Raw genomic sequence first — 23,227 nt, 5'->3', positions numbered from 1 at the left:
CATCGAGCATTTTTTTTTACTTTGTTAAAATGCATTTGTGCTATTTCAAATTGAATTTGGAAATTATTCTTTTAATTATTTTCAGTTGGTGGCCCAGATTAATTTATTTGGTTTATTAATTTTTCCAAGTTATGGATTTTAATTACTATTCGAACCATCATAAAGTACTGAAGATATACCCTAAGAGGGGAGCTCGTAGCTCTGTCAGTGTATAAACATGTTCAAGTTAATAACAGGCTAATAAAATGGTCGATAAAAAGAGGTGTAAAACAGGACCGTTTGAACGATCGTTCGGTAACGAGTCGGCTAATTAATCAGAAATAATCGTCCATATTTATCTACGCTACGATCTATAAAATGTTTATACATATAATGGACGCGTATATCGTGACGTGAGTTAATGAAAGTCGTTACGAAGCATTATGTAATATATAGTTCTAAGTAGGGAGGTGAAACACGTCGGTGGATGCTGGAGGAAAAGATACTGTTCCAAGGTAGAAAGGGTCATCGTGACCGACCTGGGTAACAGGGACAGATACCCTGACCGTAAACCTTCGAGGGACGAACAGTAATGAAGGTGGCGTGAAGAAGAAGAGAACCTGATTGCGCACGTTTCACCTTTTCCTCCTATTGCTCTATCGTGGAATGTATAAAACCGCTATGCGTGTTTCTTCACCTTGACGATATTTCTAAAATTAAAATTCACCACTGATAAGAATTGTAGAGCCCCAAAAAGGGTAAATTATAAAGTCATAAATACGTGACTCGAAGAAACAATTTTATAGCTAAATTTGATAGCTTTGCAAGTTAAGATGGAGAAGCGGAACGTTTCCTTACGAGCGGAATCACTTACAACGAGTTTCTCAACTTCCTCGTACCGCCCACGCGAACCATAACATCAGCCAAGAACAGACCATCCTAGTTCACCGAGAAGATGAATCAACCTGTAGAATGCAGCGGAGAATCGAGCGTAATAAAGACACTACTCTCTACGCTCTACGCAGCAAGAAACACGCGTGTTAACGGAGAGAGAAGGACACGTCTACCTGGACTGGTTAAGATCGACGAAGGAGAAGGAGAAGGAGAGAGATAGAGAGAACGAGGAGAGAAAAGGGTGAAGAGGAGTGATTCAGCCCGAGAGAGTCTGGAAGGAAGAGGAGAAACGGGGGGCATCTTGATTTATCGGCGGGGCGTCTCTGTAATTATTTCTCCGTCCCTGTTCGATTCACCGGCTTCGGACGCGTTCTCGTTCTATCTGCACCCTTCCGGCTACCGTGATTGTACCATGTAAGAATCTCCTTTGCTCTCTGTCCCTCGGGGGCACCCTTGAATGGCCGCGTCTTTTAGCTCTGTCCACTGTCTCATTCACCCGCCGCGCCGCGCCGCGCCGCGCCGCGCCGCGCTCCGCCGCGCTCCGCCGCGATCCATGAACAACCGCGTAGGACAATGTGCCTACCGGTCTCCTCTTCCACTTTCTTTGCCGATCGTTCAATGAGCCGAAGCTCGCGCCTCTTTCTATTTAACAACGAAATTATCAAGGAAAAATTCGACTCACGAAACCCTTTTTTTGAATTATAAAAGTTCATTGAAGACATCAATGGCCGGTACAGTGGTTACGCTTTCTATCGCCAAGTGTTTAGCCTCGGCTTTGTTGATCAGTGAAACGTGAACGTCAGAATCGAATGAAACGTGGTTAATGAACACCCTCCGAAATTGCACGCATCGCGGAATAATTACGGTAGCCAGAGGGAAGAATCTCTGAGGAATAAAACGAGCTGCATCTCCCACATGCGACAGTCTTCTTCGTCTGGAAGATGCAAGAACCCGACGTTTAACGATAATAATTCGATGCTCGCCCTGAAGGAAGAAGCTCCACCGGACGTGGGGTACACGGGCGAGCCTTGAGTCAACAGTGGAAAAGAGTGGAAAGGAAGAAGAAAGGAGAAAAGAAAGAAGAAAGTAACGGGCGCGCGTGTTGCTCTTCTTCCATCAGGAACGAGCGGGGGACGTACTACGAGGGAGAACAGGTGCAACGAGCGGCTCTTTGGTCGTTCGAAAAACAGAAACAAGGAGAAGGAAGAGAAATAACGAAGGAAGAGAATAGAACGAGAGGGATCACTACCCACCCCCTTTTTCGTCGTTCTCGTGCTTCGTCCTTAAATGCCTGGACAGGAGTAGAAGCAACGACGGTGGCAGCCCTCCTTAACTTCTCCTCCTTAAATTTCAAACGAGCAGGCTGTTAAGCCGGACAAGGTAGGACACGTCCGTCGAATCGTTAAAGGGATATTCCGTCCAATTACCGGTTATACGTTAATTTCCCGATATTACACTAGCCAAAACCCTGTCTTTCCTAACCACGAAATGTTTATACAAAAGGGAGATCATTTGGTGAACCCTGGTGAGTAAAGTTGTGTACATGACAGGCGGAAGAGTTAGCGGTGTAGCCGAAAAAATCGGGTAATCGACTTCGCCGATTCGGAATTAGGAAAAGTCAGACGAATTGTAGCAATTGTTTGCACACGTGTTGCTGAATTGTTCTTAGACCAATGGCCATCATCTGTCGCTGAATAAACTTTCCACGAAACGATTTCCCTTGACACTTTACGAATAACTTCCGGAAAGTGGATTCTTCCGTTTTGGAAGTTGATCCTACCGAGGGACTAACAAGATTGAACGTCTGTCAGCGTCATGGACAGCTTTATGGCGTGTGAAAATATAAGAACCACGTGCTCTCGAAATCTCTCCATCTGCACCGTTGGATTTTCCCGCCATAAAGTATAAACAAATGAAAAATGACTTATTCAAGTGAATCCAACTCGACATTTTATTAAGTAAATTGTCATTAGAAAAATCTGTCATCAGCTGAAGTTAATAATAGCTGAGAATATGTGAATTACACGTAGGTCGTACAGAGTTAAACTGTCCAAGGGGTTGATGCCCATCGGACGGATAGTAGAGACGGTACGAGATGGAAAAAGGAAGGACCGCGAGTGGCCGGCAGGATCCGGATGAAGAAGGTGGGCTAAAGGCTACTTGGCGTAGAAAGCCTCGTAGCCCGTTTGCTGTTACGGTTCCTGACGGAGTTTTGAGGGATTCGAGCGGTGTTAGAGAAGGAAGAGGAGAGAAGAAAACGAAGGGGGCCTCTTGCGAAGCACAAGCTTAGCTGCTCTCTGAGGCTCAGGAGAAGCTGAGACTTGGCTCAATCGCTCAGGCACGCAGGCCCACCGCTGGTTGGCTGGCTGGCTGGGTTGGCTTGGCGCACACAGAGAGCCCACCGGGCCACCCACCGCGACCATTCACCGGAACCGAGCCCCATCCAATCCCAGCGGTGCTCATTCGTTCTTGCCACTGAATCATTTTACGGTAATCTTGATAAGTGGTCTGAGTAAAATTAAATTGCTAACAAAATTTGTTGATATTTTGAGCACTCTATGATTACGTGAAATATTCCACGTACGTGAAACATAATAGGAGGATTATTTATCGATATATGTAGAAGTATTAAATTAAGTTACACTAAACATCTCCTCGCGATCGACCCATTGAATCCCACAATCAAAGATGTACAATAACTCCATGGGGTAAACAGAAGATGAGACCCTCTACGAGGCCGTTCGTCCGTCCGTCGGTGCAACAACAACAGATTCCCGGTAGGTCTTTGGACGGTGGGTCTTCTGACTTTCTTATCCCCGTTGCGGCCTTACGGAATCACTCTGTTTCTTTCGCTCTTCATCGCGGCTCACACTCTTTCCTTTTCCCGCTCTTCATCATCGTTTTCTTCTTCTCTGGCTGGGTCCTCGTCGAACCGATGCCTTTCACCGTCTCCCTCGCACTCGATGGCATGGGGGCCTAATGAAGATGTAAGCAGTCGGCCGGCCCCTCGTGCACGGTCGTGCCTTCATCCTCTGTCTCGGTCCTCGTCGTACCAGAGCACGCGGCCTGTTTGCCTCTCATCGTCCCTTTGGTACAGGTCGTTCCAGGAAGACGCCGCCTAGACACTTCCGAGTTCTAAGCCGATGCTAATTTATCTCTGCCCCAGAGCTTTTCCTCTCTAACGAGGGAAACGCGTTTTTCTTCTCTTTCCATTGCACTACCAGCCTACTGAAATTAGCGTTGCTTTTTTTTGCCAGGCTTTGCCAGTTTCGTCCGGGATGATGATGTCTCTGGTGAACCGCTTTGAAACGAGATTCGCGGCACGGTTGATTATAAGAAGGAAAGTTTAGATTTTAGATTCTACTTGTAGAATGGTTATTTAAATGACATTTAAATTTTGCCATTGCGAAAATCATTAACATTCCTGGCCTTTCTAAGAATTCAGAAGAATTTTACTTTTTAATGTAAAATACAAATTCAGTGAAATAGAATTATAGCTCAAGATACCAATTATTGTATACTTTACCCTAATTACTATTTTATCGTTCGATCTTTGAAACGATTGAACTAGCCCAAGAATGAAACGTTTTCAAAGAAGGGTTCTTGTTTCTTGGAATTACCAATATGACGGTATTATCTTGAGGAGTTGAAGCAAAAGCAGACACCCTTATTTCTCTCAGTCCTTTACCTGTGTGCATTCGAAACGAGACCACCTTCGCCGTGTACGGATGTTTAGCAAGAGAAAGAGAAGGATCAAGAGTAAAAGAGAGACGAGATATTGGCGCGTGTGCCAGAGCTCCTCTGTTCACCGAACCTATCACGCCACGCCGCGCCGCGCCGCGCCGCGCCGTATGCGAAAATAAAGGCAAAACGAGCTGAATTAAGTGGACGCGCTCGATGTTCGATTCACAAAAGCGGAACCATCTGTGCGCCGCGCCGTCTAAAAGAATATTCGCAGACTTTCAATGATCAATCTGACAGCATAAAGTTAAACTCTGTCAAAAATAATAGCTATCAAGAGTAAATAAACCAATTTACCACCAAATTAGAAAAAAAAAAAAAAAAAAAAAAAGAGTTAAGACAATGGATGGTCAAGGCAACAGACCATTCCGCTGGAAACATTCTTCTTGTTTACAATCCCTTGTAAAGAGCTTGAATTTAAAGCACCCGGAAACAGTGCGCACAAACTCGCAAGGCGATCAAACATGAACAATTAAACAATGAGAACCCCCGTGTCGCCAATAAAACCGTTTCGATTGCTCGCCTCGTGCGTTCTCCGTGAGATCAAGAGAACCATAAAGCAACGTTTATCGATCTTTCGCTGGCTGGTGAAATTTATGCCCGTTAGTCTTCCCGGAATATCATCAAATCGCGCCGTGAAGTCGTAAAGTTGAATTCTTTTCCATCTACCGCGAGGGATAGCCCGGCACGAGATGGTCGAGCCTTCTGTCTCTCGGTGCCATGCCGCCGCTTTTTACGCTCGTACGAAACACTGCGCCCGCATATCCCGCCTCGAACGCAGCCTGCTGCAGTCACCTCACGGATATCCGGTACTGATCCGCGTAGCGCACGCATCCACATCTCGAATCACCATCTCAAAAACATTCTTCCTCCATTTTTTTCTTTTTTTTTCTTCTTCTTCTTCTTCTTCTTCTTCTCGCGTGACCACGCAATCTTCACCAACTATGTATTACGTTAGCAAGTAAATTTGCAATCTTTTCCCGATTTTTCGCAGTGGTAATCAAACGATTCGTAAACTTTCGAAAGAATTTCTGAAAAATAAAGGTTCAGAGAAAGTCGTTTCTGAAAAACGATCACAAACGCATTAAGGCGATTCATTTTCGAAATTCCCTGATTGGAGACGAATGGGGTTTTAACGATTTTGCCAACACTTTGCTGTTATTACATTTTAAACAGCATCTGTGCGCGATCCACGCTCCGATGAGCGTTCAACTCTCGGCCGAACTTTTATTCCCGCGCAAACACGCGGCAAACTCGTTTGCTCATTAAAATCTCATAAAACGCTGATATATCTTTAATCTGCGAGGAAATCCTATGGCCTTAACTTTGATCTTAGACGAAAGAGCACGGATGTTTCCTCGTGCTAAACGGACCGAGACGAAAGAATCCTTGGAACAGTTAGATGGGACGTGGCTTGCAGAGCATTATTCGTACTTTATACGAAAGTGTTTCTTTTGCCATGGAAGTTTCTTGAAAATCAATTGATTTTTGAACGGTGCATTTAATCGTGGACTGGTTCCTCCATAAAAATGTGAACCTTCATCGTTCTAAAATTTTAAGATTCAAAAATTCCGAAATTTAAAAAAATTTCTAAGTAACACCCCACCTCCTCCCCCAGAGGAAGGGAACACGCTTTTCCAATTTTCTATAGACTTTTACTCACAAGCAATTCTAATTGTAAGTCTTTTACCCGCGATTTTACCCGCGAGTTTAAAGTTGAAGTTAGCAACGGGGTGTTCGAATTAGCGTTTCGGACCACGGATATATATAGAGGGGCCACCCAGCGTGCAAACTAATGTACCGTGTGTCATCAGCGTGGGGGTAAAATCGAGTATGTATCTCTCTCTTTCTATTCTCCTTTTGTCGCTCCATTCTGACTTCTCTTTCTCTGTTATGCCTTTGTATTTTTTCACCTGATATCGTACGAGTTACATTCGTCGGAACACGTTGTTTAAATGGCCTCGATCTGTCTCTAGGGAGAGATCAGAGACAGACTAGGAACTGACTAACTTAGACACTTCTACCACTTCCTCTTAACTAAAGGAAGTCAACATTGCACCTGAGTGTACATTTCTGGACAAAGAATAAGCCTGATTTATGGAAGAAATATTAGAGAAACCTTCTTCATTTTTTCTTTATAGACTTCCTACGGTGTTTCACTAACCTTTTTTTTTAACCCTTTTATAGGAAAGTAATAATAAACGAAAAATTGTTTATAATAGAAATAGTCATGTCTAATAGGTTCATAATAATAAAATGGAATATAATTTTAGTTCGATTCACAATAATTAATTTACGATTGCAACTTCGCGGACCCCAAGAAACAATTCATCAGCGCGAAAATTGGCAAAGCAACATTTTTTAGCAACCGTGTTTCTCACGATCAGTTACTTGCGTGATTAATGCGTGAATAAAATTAAAGCATTAAATTAATACAATGATTAAATGTATGGAAAAGTTTTAATCTTTTAAATTTAAATAAATTTTCTTCTCTTTGCGTTTTTGCAAATATTTATTTTGAAAATAAATTAAAAAGGAAGACTAAGATACTTTTGACTTCTTAAACTACTGTTAGATACCATTTTTAAAAAACGCACTTACCTTGAACCCAAAGCTGTTCGACCTTGCTGTGAACTTGAGCGGACTTGAGGGCAACGCAGAACGTAGCCAAAGCGACGATCGCGAGGAAGAGGACCTTGCCTGCGTGCCTCTGCAGGAAGTAGCCCAGCTGACTCAGCTGATCCTGCAGCCTTGCCCTGATCCACACCGCAGACCTCTGACCTTCTGCTTTGCCCTGAAACCAGAAACCAGAAACCGTAATATTACTCGTTCGGTTGTAAGGCAAGTCTTAGATGTGTTGTTAGAGCTATTTTAACAATTGAATTTACAACATTTATAAATTTGATAAGATAACGAATTAAGGTATGTCAAGTTGAAAATTGGAGTTTCATTTAGTTAAAATTAATTAATTAAAACGGTCTAATTCAACAGTGATACAAATACTCGACTGGGTACCACGTGCTGATCGTACACGCGCGGGCGCGAATGAAACAAGGGCAGTGGTTGCCCGCTAGAAGATCGAGAAACCGGCTAAAAAAGCAAGAAGAAAATGAAAGAGAAGAAATAAATGAAGAGAGGAAAGGAGAGAGGAAGAGTCGCAACATTGCGAGCGGCAACGTTGCACACTACCTGGTGGCCGGTCTGACAATGTGCACCAGGGACCACCCGCAACAATACCTATCTTTCCTGGCCGACAGGGAAAGAAAGAGGGAGGAGAAAAGGAAGGACGAGGAGAGGGTACGGATCAGAAGGGAATCGAGCTCGAAGGAGGAGAAAAGGAGCGGAACGCTTTTCTACGCGCCGCTCTCGTTCAGGTACAGTTAGAGGATGGCGAAGGCGGCACACGATAGACCTACAGATGAAAATACAGATTACACACGCTTACGTATCTCGGGGCAGTAGCCAGAGCGTCGAGTATCGGATAGCAAGGTTTTCCAGCCAATTAACTCTCGTGCCGCGGCCTCGCGGCTCCCCAGACTCGGGTAACTCTAGACGTGCAGACAATCCTCGTCGGCCACATGGTTCCGGAGGTACACTATCTGCGGACCTCCGCACGTACATACATACATACATACATGGGGGTACATTTGCATCGAAAGGCCGGCCAAATGTTTTTTTTTCCAAATTTTGAAATGGTGAACAATTTCAAAACTACAACCACAACGACCGACTTTTCGCAGCAGTGATGTAACAGGGCAATAAATAAAGTAACAATTCGAGATGAAGGTATAAACTGAAAGGGAAGGGAAGGGGCAGGAAGATGAAAAAAGGAAGTGGCATCTATGTGTATAAGAGGAGCAGAGAGGAGGATATTCCCCCTTTTTCCCGTAAGTGGTCCCCGCGGGCCTTATGGGGTTTCTCGTGGCGCGGAGACCACCGTCGTTGACATAAGATCCTGTTATGCTGTCTGCTATCTCCTCGCGAAACTCGTGTCGCGCTGTAAAAAACATTAAAAGTACGAATAACATAAATTTGTTAAGCGTACTTTACCCCACTCCCCGTTCGACTTTAAAAAGTCGTTCGCTGCTATAAACATAGGTATTGTCAGACTGTTTGTTTCTCAACCATAATTATCCGACTATTAGCACCATTGAAGTACATAGCTATATGTTGCACAGTGATTCTTGTGACAAGTAAGTACTTGCCTTTGAATGATTATGTCATCTGGAATTCTCGATATAAATAGATCTTGCCCTATTTCCTTATGCGGGTAAATGGCAGGAAAAAAGTTGGCCACACGAAGCCGTACCGGGTTTGAAGAAGTACTTACGCGTGTACATACACGCACGCGGACTTGCCGGATAAACGACGAATAGATTGTTGCGGTAGGTACGGCTGGAAAGTGTCCGCAAGAAACCCGATCCCACTGGCGCTCTAATCAGCCGAGGAATTCCACTGTGGATCGGTGTTCGAAAGGAAAACCCTTGCTTTGGATTCCGGTAACGAGCTTCCACCTCGAACGGTCGCGTGGTACAGGTAAGAAGAATCGACCACGTCACCGGCACGGTTCTTCTTCCTATTCGATGCACGATTGACATCGAGAGGCGCACGGAGCGTGATTAATGGCTGACAAGTTTGTTCGAGTACGCTTAATAAAGCGACCAGACGATTCACTCGTGAATGCAATTGTGATCGAGCACCGTGTGAGTTGCGCTTACGTCTACAGTTAAGCGCATAGATGCTTTCAGTTAGTTAATAGAGGGGTTATGAAAAAAGTAATCTCTAAAACTTTGATTACCAAAGCTTAAAAGATTAAGCCCATTCCAGGTAAAACCAAGAAAGGTAAAAGAATCTCACTTATTGCTAATTTCATAATTGTTAGCCTATCCAGGAACAAAGTCGAACGTTTCAGGAACGGTCGAAGCAATATAATATAGGTAGGAGGTAAGGTACATCAATCAGGTACTTACTGACCCTACGCAAAGGACCAAGCTGAAGAGATTCGAGCAAGCAAGGGGCGTGTATCTTTCAGCAAGGATAAAAGGAACGACCGAGCCGACCAACGTTACTCGGTACCCATCCATTTCCTTCTGACTTATTCCGTCGACCTTTACGGCGGATTTGCGCCATTAGAAGCGGAAGAGTGCCGCCGTTGCTTCATCTTCCTGCATTTCAAGATTTTCCACGCGAAAATCTCTCCTTTATCCCTTCTGCTTTAACCACGATTTGCGACGCTCGAAACTTCGGACTAACGAGAAGCCTAGCCGGGTGGATGGAAAGCGACACAAAGAGCGTTTGTCAGTAAACTTTCGGCAACCGACAGAGAACTGTTTGTTCGAACTGTGACGCGATGCAAGGCGGTGCAACGTTTTCCATAGCAAGAACGATAGTTTCTTTGACGTATGTACTTCATGCCATCTAAATTGTGTTCAATCAATCTTTTCTATGACGGCCGTTTTGTTGATACTATCAAAAATGGCAAGTACACATTGGATAAGAGCAGTGGCGGTTAATTGGAATTTACGGACAAAATTAGAATTCACACTGTTTGTTAGAAATTTAGAAATTCCACGTCTTTTTGTTGAAAGACGCGTTTACAAAAAATTTCCAAGAAATAGGAACAGCGAGCAATTGAACATATGTGATTAAACGTAATCAAGTTTATGCGTTATACATTAAAATCATGCTGTTTTGATGAGTTTCTAAGCTGTATCTTCGTTAGATGCGAGAGGAACGTTGTGGAGAAAAGGCGGTGCTGCTTTCGGTCGAGCATCGTCGCCTCCACCCTCTGGACGGTTACGAGACCCTCTTTCTTTAGGTATTATTAGTGTAAAAGCCTCACACGTAGTGTCGGCGCCCTTTAATCTCGCTCGAAGGAACGGGGCCGACGCAACGTGCGTGAATGTACAGCATTGTGCTGGAACCGAGGGGATTTTCAGCTGCCAGAAATTAAGAGGCGATTATAAAATAGTACGGTACTGAGGAGTTCGTCGTTATCTTTGATCTTGCTCCATTTCATCGCTCTTCACTTTCTTCACTACGGTTTTATCGAGTGATTCTACATATTTGAACGCTGCATCTGAACGATGCGTAATTTCATAGGAAATTTAATGGAATTTATAATGAAAACTTGTTTTTATAATAACTGTTGGTGATGGAAATCCAACTGTCAGTCACCCACATAATTTTTTGAACGCTTAAAGATAAAACAAATCGAATTATTCATTTGATAGCGTAATCAGCAGATATACATATGTAACTGTGAGAAAGAATGCCAGTCGTTCGATCATCGCTTACAGGAAATACGATCGCATGGTTGTAAGTATATGTATGAGCGAACGATTGGTGTATGGGAGATGATGCAGAAGGGGTCGAGGTCGTTGGCTGTAACTGAATCATCCTCGAGGACGGTAAACAAATTGGAGTAAATGGACTCTATCGATGATGTATAACATGTACATACATACACAGGTGTATAAAACACACGATCGAACCTACCTAATCGATGCTGATTACCTGACACGCGATAAACCACGACCATATTTCTGGTTTACGTTTACCTGCCGATGAGATCAAGGTTATTCTACGAAGTTACGTAAACCAAACAGGGAAAATCAGATACAGTAAAGGAACAAAGTTTAAATTGGCGAGGGCTTTAAATTCCTGATCGCGTTGCCAACCGCGTCACGCGATCCTTTCGAGCGTTCTCCGTCTTTTCATTCATGCTGTAATTCATAAATTATGCATACGTTACGATTGTACTCGACGACTTTTGTGGAGAACCATGAATGAACGAAACGGTAATCTTCCTTGTGTATATGTGACAGACACTGGATACGTGGGATGTAAAACTTATATAAGAAACTTGGAGTAATTCTCAGAAGTATGTACCTAATAGAATTGGAAGTTTTCTATTGACACTTGAAAGAAAATCCTACATTAGTACATTAATATTATATTGACCTCCACCTTTTCAAAAACAGTGCAATAAGAAATACAGACAGAATTTATGTGCAATACATTTGTCGACAGCATTTAGCATTGAAAGGGTTAGAGATACGTACGGGTAGGCCATACACGAAATCGTTAAGGGCAGTGCCCGTGACTGACTCATCCGACGTGAACGCAGGATACGCCGACTGGCTCTCCCTTTTGAGCCCGACAAGAAAAGTGGAGCATCGACCCCGAACACATTCTTTTTTCGTATCCTGATAATGTCATCAGTTCGTATAGCCCTGGTACTATAATTGTGTAACCATATGAATGATAAAACAGAAACTGTTGCTCAACCGAACAATTAAAATGATTGGTAATCAGAATGACCCACAATTTCTATCGAGACTATCGAGACTAATCTTTGAATATCTCAAAATGGTAATGAAATTTTAGATTTATTATACTATGAAGATTCTATAGTTTTGGAGTTATAAAACATTAGTTAGCTAATATTACAAATTCCTAATAAACCTTTTAGCACTTTACACTGTATCCTCTTAATACTAGTAGCATTTCTGTCAAGAAAAATTCGCGACGATTATAATAAAATAGACGCATTACTTTCAATTGCTTCGAGACTGGCGAGGAACGGTCTGAGAAAACGTATACCTACAAGTATAATAACAAGCGAACTGAGCGTCAGTTCTCGAGAACGTTTTGCTCAAGCTAGTCTCTCTGGGTGGTCACACGAGCGGTCTCCAGCTCGTTGATGTACCGGGTTGTTCAATTGAAACTATTTCAAAATTAATTTTAGAAAAATTATAGTTCAATAAAATTCAACAATATCAATCTAATAATTAATAAAAAATTAACGTTATATTACTTCAAGTCTTAAATTGCAAAATGAAATGATTCTGGTATTCTGAATAATTGCAACGATAGGGCATTTAAGATGTTAAATGGGCCTGAAAGTGTTTAATCAAAAATATAGTATGATATTGGCAAGGAGTTTCATTTCACGCCTAGAAGTACCTACGCCTCTCTAAATTCTCTAGCTAGTGTAGCTATAAACTTTCACACACGCGGGTGGTCTAGAGACGTGTGTTTTTTAAGGTGAGATGTGGGGAGGAAAAACGAAAAGTTCAAGTATGTAGGATCAACTTCCTGCCAAGGAATATGTACACCCTTCTTGTTTTCTCTAACACTCTAACTCTCTCCTGAAAAAAAGAAAGAAGTCTTGCGACACTAGATCGTTCCTCGAGATCTTTCCATCTAGAATGCTAGCCAAAATGTGCATGGCACGTGAATCGAGGTCTATCATTTTTCGAAATGAACCACCTTTCTTTCAATTTTTCTGAGAATATTTTTGTTTCAACGTGTCTACTTTGGCAACCAATGTGTCAAATAAATAAAGAAAGAAATAAATAAATAAATAAATCATCCCAGTGACTTATTAAAATATAATATGTTTCGACGGAAACATAAATCAACAGGGTATAATTCATGTAAAAGCATAAATTGTGCATTACAACTGGATTTATACCCATAAAATAAGAATTTTTCAAACTGAATGGAGGGCTCATATGGTGGCGTGTGCGTTCGCACTATTATCTACGTCTAGTTAGCGTAACCGGCATGTATGTGGAGACAGCGATGCCCGTATAACCCGCAGAGAGCGTGTATTTTATTGATTAGATCGCTCACGATACGAAAAACACGAGCGACTTGAATGCCTGCACAAGACACGTCGGTCCTGTGCGCGAGACTTACTACTCTCTCGTGTTTCTTGTTTTCGTTCATGACCACCCACCCAGCCTATCGGTAATATTATGTTACACAAATTAATCAGACTTTCAGTATTTTATAATGTTCTCTATGTCGTTAAAATAAATAGGATAAGAACGCGAAAAATGAAATTTTAGTATTTGTCCCTACATGAAAAATTTCTATAAATTTAAAAAATGCTTGTTGCATTCTAATATTGTAATTAGCTTTTGCCTCGCCTAAACTTTTATAATATTTCAAATACTTTCTATAAAATACGACTCATAAAATTAAACATACCTTTTCGAGTTGATCTAATGCTATCGCTGCATCGGTCCAGCTCGGCCTGATGTAAAGATCCGATTCGTGTCGTTGCTTCGCGTTCTCCAGACTTTTGGCATTTTTATCATTATGAATTTTCGAAGCACTTCCATTTTGCGACGACAGCGAACCCTGAGGGCACTGAGAACCAGAAGGGCGTCCCGCTAGGATCCCTGTAGGGCCGGACGCAGAAACCATGATCCGTCATACATTCGCCCCGACACAATTCGCAGTATGATTATTTTTAATATTATTCTTCTCCTATATGACGCTACTTCGTTCGGCTTGAACTTGTCGTTGCTTTTCCTTTTCCTTTTCCTTTTCCCTCCTCTCTGAATGTAGAAACGCAACACGAGGCACGTAACACGATTATCACTTTAGAAACATTGGTAATTTTATTTTCCACGAAACACTTTTCACAACACACGTTCGATCGGTCTATTTTGTTTGCCGCGCAATTGAACAATACCGTATTCCTGGGAGGACCACAATAATCGGAATTCGCGCACAATGTACACACAATTTCTTCTGCGCATGCGCTGCTGAATCGTGCCCATCGATGGTATACGTACAAAACGGACCGAGAATCGGTTTTTAGGTTAGCTTCATACCACCGTAGAAGAGTAAATACGTGACTGTTCCCTCTCTTCACTGAATCCTTTTTACTTTCTGTCTCTTTCACTTGTATCCTTCTGTTTCGCTTTTTCCACTGTATACGGGATCCTCCGTATTCCCTCTCTCTTCGGTTATCTCCCTCTAGCGCGATTCACAGTAGTGCCGACAAGCACGAGGGCGCACACGCGAGTTTGCTTGTTTTGAAATATCATGCGACAACCGGGACGTCGTCGACTTTCAAGTGGATCGTTCGCAGTTCTTCGCGAAACTATAGCCACGTTCTTCGTCACACACGTGTCTCTTCTTCTTATGTCATATAAACGTAAAAGATATTCGGATGATCTGGTATCGACAAAGATTAATCGTATCGTGTCTTTCTGCTAGCACAAGTTACTGGCGTGGCACGTAGGCCACGCGCACTTCAGTGTCACTGTCACGATCGTTGTCACTTGACACGGTTATATATCGCTGAAATATTCACACTACGCTCGAGGAAATTAGCCACGGCTACCGAATTCGTATTAGCGCGGCAGTGACGAGCATCCGGTTTACGCAAGCAGGCGTAGGCGACGTGAGAAGACGAGAGTGTTCCACAGTGTCCAGCAACAGGAGGCAGCTGTAAACTCTCTTTAAAGTCTGGTAATATCTCTGTCACGCGTTCTAAAAAGACGACCTCGTCGTCGTCGTCGTGATCGGACACCGGCGTGCACGACCGCCACTTAGAGCAGTCTAAGTCCGTACTAAGCGAAATGCGATGCCACATTTCTTTCGTAGCCTGCCTTCTGCGCCGGCCATAGTTGACGGCTCCCCTCCAGCGGCGCCACTCGCCGAGATCGGAGCTGCACAAACATTCAGGGCCGTGTTTTCGTGGCTGCACTAGAATGAATCTTAAGCCGCAAAGGATGTTCCAGAACCCGGAAATTCGAAAAATTATAAAACTCTGTGAATATACAGGTAATACTTTTCTAATTATAATGCAATAATTTTTGCTATCTCTTAGCAAAGAGATACCGAAGAAATTTATAAACAGCTAAATTCAGTTAAATTGAAAATGAGCAGTATGTACATACAAAAATTATATTTTGATCAAGAGATCCCCTACATATTTTTAAAATGTTTAATAGTTTTCTGAATTTCCAAATTCAGTTTCCTTGTATACATACAAGTAAGTTTATTATATACTTGTTTATTTAATAGATTACAATTTTAAAAGGACAAGTTTCAGTTATATTATTAGAAAATCATGGAAATGCTACTTACAAATCGACGCGTATTTAAATTATTTAAATTATTTAATTTATTATTTATATTAAAGATACGTAAAGAATACAAAGATTTTTAAACAAATAAAAATGATAGAGTACCACGTGCGCTATTTTTTCTGCGACAAGTTCGCAAATCGTGATTTTCGCGGCATAGTGGTACGTCAGTGCAGGTACCGATGACATCGGAGCCGAAATGAGCCGAACTCGGCCGAGGTGATCGGAACTTATTCCTGATTGGCTGAATCGGCGCGGCGTTCTGCGTTGCTAGGTTACGGCGATGTGCCACCAGTAGGGGCGTAGGGGGCACGACGCAGGACCACACACGCGGTACCATTTCCCCTTGAGCAAAAACATTACCCACACTCGGTCCCGGAGTACGTGACACGCACGAGGCACACAAGAGCAACTTACAGATCGCCTCAGCATCTCCTTCTCTCGTTCCTGGTTTCTCTTCTCGCTACTCTCTCCTGATCGTTGCCAGCACACAGTCTTCGGGAAGTTTTCTACATACACGGTTCTTCGTGCCGTGTGGTAGTGGCGAGAGGGGTTCGGACGATCCAAGAAGCGCAGTGAACGCGGCCGACGTGCGGCGTAGAGTCGAAGACGGAGCGGAAGAGGGCCACCGATGTACCCGAACGTAAACACGACTCCCTTACGGGCCTCTGGGAGATCGAAATCGCCGCTGCTCTGGGCAATATTAATCGAGACCGGAAATACGCCGGTTTACTGGCTGAGCCGAGCCGCTGCCTCTTCGCCACTGCACACTAAAGCAAATCTGCATAATTGATTATACGCGTCTCTCCCTTGCCACTGGTTATGATTTGATTGCCGGCCACAAGTATAGGCTTCGGACTGTGTTCTCTCCTGCGTGTATAATCGATCACCTTATTTGTTTTTTATTTCATTAAAATGTAATGAAAATCCATGTCATTGATTTAGCATATGCAAAGGGGTTCGTCCGTGTTCTATAATTTCATTGAAAATCAATAAGGAACATGGTAAAAGTGAAACGAAACTACCATTTCTCATCCATAGAAGAGAAAGAAGTGGGAACAATGTTTTTTGAATGCGTTCATTAAGCCATGGGGAAGAGCGTTAACACCGGACGATTAACTTATTAACCTGTCTTCATAATATCTGCATAACGATGCACTTCATTAGGCGTCGTAACAGCACTCCTGTGCGGGGTCGCGCGTCGTGTGTCCGTTGCACGCGCGTGTATGCACGCCGGAACGTTTATTGGGCAGTCTCGCACGCACTCGAGATTTGTGTGCACGTGTGGGACGTGTGGGACGTGTGGGACGTGTGGTGTGGAACAGCGTGAAAAGAAGGACAGACAGATCGCGGTAGAACGGGAGGGAACGGAGAAAATTAAATAAGAGGGAGAAAGATAGAGTGAAACAAGCTGGCAGATCGAAAGAGGTAATGTATAAATACACGACCACCCACTGCGATACCGAGTCCGACACCCTGTCCCGCCAAATACGAGACAATTTTCGATTCTGATACGGACAGCCGCGACTTTTTATCCTTTTTCCCCTTCTTCTTTTTTTTTTTGATGGGTCTCCTCTCGGAGACCTTGTCGTTGTTTTCATTGAGTATCTTCGAAGAAAGATTGGTGCTTTACTGCTGTCTACTTCCAAGTATTTTATTAAATAAAAAAGTATATAGGGTTATTTTGCAAATGGTAGAAAAGAAATGGAGTAAATATTTCATAGGAAAATTGAAATATTACTATGGTACCTGAATATTAATTAAAAACATATAGTGGGTGAAAACAGTATTGGCATGCCCTGGTTTCATTCTGAATCAACTTTGGAATATGTAAAATGTTTCAAAGTCCTAAGATGGAAAGAGAGGAAATATGATTGCACATTGTCGTGACGGCTTCGACGAATGCACCCTACTGTAGTTGGCGATCCGGCGATAAGGCACAGCGTGCAGTGGGACCGTTAATAATTTTTACGACACTCTTAACTCGCCACCCAGTATTAAGCGGTCTTCCGTAGAAGACGAGCTTTGATCTTTGCCGACGCTGCATCGGCTTAATGAGTGCGAGACAGAGATAGCGGTAAAGCCGAGCTGAAATGCAGCGTATGATCGCGTCAGAGTCCCCAAGAGATCTATTTTCCACACTATATGTTTTTACATTCTTTTTTTATTTCAATAATTTCTGTTAGGAGACGACCAGTTCACATTTTGTAGGAGCTAGTTACATAAGTACATATGTAGGTACATACATGTACATGTCGATAGATAAATTAGAAAAGAGTATTTGGAGCATACCTATATTTGCATATTTATCCTTAGTCAACTTTCGCTATTGATTTTTACTAATGTTTGATTAGTAATCATCTTAGTGGTGGTACCAAAACAGCTCGTATAAGTAAGATAGCGACTGGCAAAGGTAGTATCAGCGATAACCAGCTGCGGTATCGACGGGAGAGCTTATTTTCGATGGTATCTGGGAAATAGAAACAAACAAACGAATGGACGGACGGACGTGTATGCCGCATTCCGTGTTTATTATTTTGCCGGTGGGTGGTCTGGAGAAGTCCAGAGCCGTCTTGGTGGCCGATAGCATCTCTCGTGTCTCTCATGTGCACGCACCGTTGAACGCGGCCAACGCACAGTGAACACGAACGTGGAGCACCGAGTCGTCTTGCGTAAGGAAGTAGTCGACTACTCTCCTTCCTCTACGACCATTATCTCTCTCCGGCTGATCTTCCTTTATTCCTACCTTGGCCTTATACTTTTCCTCTTATCTCTCTCTTCTTCCGTCTTGTTACGTTGCCCATTGGCGTAACTACTGCTCAGAGATGGGAAGTTTGTTATTGGAACGGTGTAGTGTCAAAAGAAGTATACCATAGGTATAATTGTCCTTTGTTGCTTCTTTTTTCTTTCTCTCACGTATAACACTTTTTTTTCTTTTCTTTTCCTGTCGACTTTAATGACTTTCTTTGATGTTTACATAATTTTCTAAATGTTATATAATATTTGTCTTCCTATTTTTTAAACAATATTATAACATGTAAATTCAGAATATGTGAACTCCAATTCTGAAACTCTTGTACGACATCGTTAAACCCGATCCAAGGATGACTAATGCCAAGGATTACGGTTTATACCAGCTCCGTGCTGAAGAGTGGATCGTCCTTTACCATTGTAATGAGGTGAATCGTTATACCCTTCACCATAGATAATACACCTACTCGATCGTGAAGAGTAGCAAAGAAGATAGACGAAGAAGATGGTAACCTACGGCTATCTGCATCTACCGACCGCTACCGGTGCTTCTCCTCGTCGATGGATTATCTACGATACGTTCGTATTGTTGGCTGCACGGCGCGGCGCGGCGCGGCGCGGCGCGGCGCGGCGTCGAAAGATCGCGGGGACATCGACTTCCGGTCTTTGTCGGAACCCTCGACGAATTCCGTTCTGGACGAGGAATTGTCATTATCTTTGTTGACTCGGCGGATTCTTTGTGTCCCTCCTCTTGTCCCTTCGCTACTATGTATGTATGTGGCTGCTAATGATACGATCTATGTCCTGTGGCAGTGTTCGATAGGTGGAACGGTTAGTTGATTGGTAATTATGAAACGATGATACAGAACGTAAATCACGGTTTAATTAAACGGGTATTCCAGTGTATGGTAGACAGCCGTTTTCGATCTGATCTTTCGGAATTAAATCAAAGAAAATTCCATATCGTAATTTATCATAGATAAATTGCTACTATTCCTATAAAAATTAAAATTTTTGAAAAATAGTATGACTTCTTCAAATTTAAAGATCTTTGCTTTATCTTTACCATTGCATTTCCATATGCGTACAATGAATAACAACGTAGAAGCTACTTTATTCGCCATTGTCAAGGGGTACGTGCAAAAGCATGAATAACGGTATGTATACATTTTCGAGCCCTTGCTTCCGAATCGCTTTAAAGAGTCTCGCCCAATAGCAAGCGCGACTTTGTATGCAGTCTACCTTGAAGGAAATGCAACAAATCGTTCCGATGGATTTACGATTTTGATTCGAAGTAACCACAGAGATGTATCAGGGTGTGTTGTGTGCCCTTGGTCGGTCTGCCTTTTCTGACCATATCGCTTTTCGTCATGGCCCGCGGTATGCTTGCGGACCACCAACGTCGTCGCAATTAGTAAGTCGGATATCCTTCACTCTTATTCTCTCGCTCCTATTCCCATTTACTTTGTATGTATCTATTTCTCTAACCTCCTCTTCTAGATACACAAATTAATCTGCTGCTTCGCTTATCTCAATTGAAAATTTATTTTTCAAATTTTATACTAGTTTCAATTTTTATAATATGTTCTCCGTAAGGTACAACAAGTGTTTTAAAACAATGAAATCAATAGTGAAAGGTAGCTGTTGTCCTTTCAGAAAAGGGCAAGGTTTTGGCTTAAAATTGAAACTGCTCGCTCAGCGGGAAAGCCATTCTTTAAGAATTTCCAAAATGTCTAGAAAAAAAGGGCAGCTAGAAAAGAAAGTCCTTTGACACGTTAAACAGCGTCTCTAATTTCATCTAGGAGAATTATCGTTAACTGGAGTCCCTGACTGGATGGTCCTTCTTGCCCATTGAGCCTGCAACCAGAGCCACTCGACAATGGCTCATTGTGTTGGCGCGCTGCCACCGGAGCTAACCCGTATGTAAATGAGAGAAGAATTAAATATATATATCTACCGAACGATAACTTTGTTTGAATTAGCATTACCTGCTTTTATAAGTGTTGCGCCGCGTACGGGCTACGGGGAACAACGCGTGTATGTATGGGTTCACGTGTTCGTTGCGGGTGAGCCCGATGGTGGTCCAGAGACGTGATACCCGAGAGAAGTTTTGCCAACCTTTTACTTTGTTATTTTCATGGTTTATCTTTGTTTTTTGTTGCACCGTGTCGGGATACTTTTGATGATAGCATTTTCATAGTATCCGATTTGGAATATCTAATATCGCAAAAGATGTTTATGGTATTAGATAGATTGATAAAGTTATTTCTGGTGATCCTACTACGGACCACCAGAAATTTTCTAAACGATTTCCCAGTGAAATGAGGAAAGAGGAAAGCAGCGGTATTATCAATAAATTCGCACGCCTGAGCAGATACTCTTGGTTCATAAATTTCAGATTCAAGTACCATAAAGATAACGGTGTCCCGTTTGTGAATTTTCGTTGCTGCAACGTCTTGAAAAGAAACGTGTACATACATTACACGGTTCATTATGAACACGCCCTCGTAAAATAACCGGGCACAATCGCATTCGAATCGCATTCGAATCGAAGTTATCGGAGCAACATCCACGTTCGTGGACATTGTTTCCACGCGTCTCACGTTTTCCATCGTCGTCATTCGGGGGAGTTTTGCGGTCTGGCGTGTTCGCCATCGCGAGGGTATACTCATATAAATACGAGGAACATTCAGCATTGTTCCAAAGTCCACCACCCGCCGTTTTTCTCGTTTACAGCAAGCTCGAAATCCAGAAAGTCCGTAAATTTTCGTGCGCACTACCTGTTCGGCCAGCGTGTATCCGCTTGTACACTCTGTTTGCGTAGGACGGGGACCACCCAGCTCGACTGACGCCTCTGCCGTATCCTCAACGTGGAATTGACTTAGCGGAATCCTGGCCGAGACAGGGTAGACAAGCAACGAAAAAGAAAGAGAAGGACTGCTTTTTCGTATGTAACCAACGAAACCTTTAACCCGACCTGCTCCACCGCGTTATTTTTCATCTCATTGTCCGTCGACAGGATCACGACTCCCCACGTAGGACATCATATTTCGCTCGATTCGTGAAAAGTAGGCGGCCTGGGTCGTTTTGTACGATAAGAGGGATTTGGTAAAATGAAATTACTTGTAGCGCTAACGAGTTACGCCAACCTGTACAGTTTCCACCCTTTACGCATATTCAATTTCTTCCCTAACGATTTACATTCTCGTTAAAAACCGCTTATATAGTCATTAAGAGATCGACTGCGGCAAAAGGTAGCTCCACGAAATTCTTTCTTTCCTTCGGCGAAACATTTAAGCAACAACGATTCGAAGAGAAAGCACACAACTTATCCGTCGTGCATAAATACTGGGACGTAGTGGTTGTAAAGTTGACACGGAACATACTTGTTACGTTCCTGGCTGGGTCGGTGGGCCACCGGCTGCAGGCTCTTCGCTTCGGTGCTAAGTAAAATGATATATTGCGGTAAAGTCGGATGGTAAACGTGTGCGAGGCTGTATCGCCGGCAATGCGTATACGTTACACGTGGCTGTGCTTTAATATCGAAACGGTGTTGGTGAGTGGCCACCCACGGTGGCCATGCTGGACCACCCAATGAGCTGCGCTATTATAAGGGGCCCGTCTCTTACTTCGCACTTTACCTCGATCCGATACTTTGTTGCTCCCCTTTAACCCCTTCAGCCCCTGACAAACTGATCCTTCGAGCGAATCGAACCACGAGGACCACCTCCTTTTTCAGTTCGTGTCATTTCTTACTATTAATCATCAACGCCTCGTGTCCAGCAACACCTAATTTCTGTTTAATGCCCGATACAATACATAGGACCAATTTATAAGGGATATAAAAAATTATAGGCTATAACAAATAGCCTATGTATTTTACTTATACTAATTTTCAAACGTGTATCAAAATTCGGATGTTATTTCAGTCATAGATGAAAAATGATCGGGGTCTGATTGTGAGAAACGTTAACGATCGATCGGGTCATTAATAAAATTCAGTTACGTTACGTTACGTTACTGTAAGTTTATTCGCCATGACCATCGACACTTTCGTTCGTTCGACACTGGCACGTGCAAGACACGTCCTTGCGAGATTGTACATTATACTGGGTGTTCGAAACATTCATTTTAACCTCTTTACTTTGATACTCGCTTCATGATGGTCATATTTCAGTCGAGTTTCAGTGTTAAAGTTGTTTTTCCACTCGTTTATTTTAACACTTTATTGGTGGATAATTTGTGGATAATTGTGTATAAATAAACAATATCTACTTATTCTATAAGTATTGATATAAATATTGATTTAATTCTACATTAATTTATTGATGGAGATATCATAAAAAAATGATTAAATATGAATGTTATAATAGAGCACCGTGTTATGTACGGGCTATGTATGTGCGCGCGCAAATGGTGCGTGCCAACTTCCGCGATATACAGCCTGGGTGGTCCACGATCGAGGAATACGAGGATTAGATACCTCGATAAGACATACACACGCATTTATACGCACACCCTGTCGCGGTTGTATTCGTACGTTTGCCACGTTATGCGCTTGAAATCGTTAGCTACGAGCTGATGGAAATACGGTACTAACGATGAATTGTGAGTCGAGTCGAGTCGAGTCGAGTCGAGTCGAGTCGAGTCGAGCCGAGGCAGGCGACACGCACGGATAGAAATGATATAATTGAAATTTTATCTTGCAGCCAGGAGGTATGGGAGTTTTATTGCTATGTAAATGGTAATACGAGATTGATCAGTACGGAATTGACGTTTCCGTTTGCGAGCAATCGTAGGTAAAAGATCCAAGAAATCAGAATAATGATGGCCATTTTAATCATTAGGTAATTATATGTCGTATCAAGTGTTATTACACCATTAATTCCAATACTTGGATAAGTATTAATTAACATAAGTATTATTCATTAGGTACATGTAGCATTAATTATTATTATTATTAGTTA

General features: G+C 42.6%; 1 protein-coding gene across 5 annotated transcripts in view; it reads right to left on the bottom strand.

Annotated features, from left to right (window-relative positions):
• Positions 1-15,035, bottom strand: part of ptc (protein patched) — a 29,610-nt gene extending 14,575 nt beyond the window's left edge. For 3 of the 5 annotated variants that reach the window (XM_034336690.2, XM_034336691.2, XM_034336693.2), the window contains exons 1-2: positions 13,615-15,034; positions 7,216-7,408 (exon numbers count right to left, since the gene is read on the bottom strand). In XM_034336690.2, coding sequence (XP_034192581.2) covers positions 7,216-7,408; positions 13,615-13,833 — 412 coding nt within the window. In that variant the 5' untranslated portion in view covers positions 13,834-15,034. Of the gene's footprint in view, positions 1-7,215; positions 7,409-13,614 lie in introns of all 5 variants that reach the window. The other 2 variants (XM_034336692.2, XM_034336694.2) reach the window with 1 other exon arrangement.
• Positions 15,036-23,227: the final 8,192 nt, after the last annotated feature.

Source organism: Osmia lignaria, chromosome 12 (assembly GCF_051020975.1).
Source record: "Osmia lignaria lignaria isolate PbOS001 chromosome 12, iyOsmLign1, whole genome shotgun sequence".
NCBI classification, from domain to species: Eukaryota; Metazoa; Arthropoda; class Insecta; order Hymenoptera; family Megachilidae; genus Osmia; species Osmia lignaria.
Note: the sequence above shows the minus strand (reverse complement) of the source record. Positions and strands in the feature narration are given on the sequence as shown.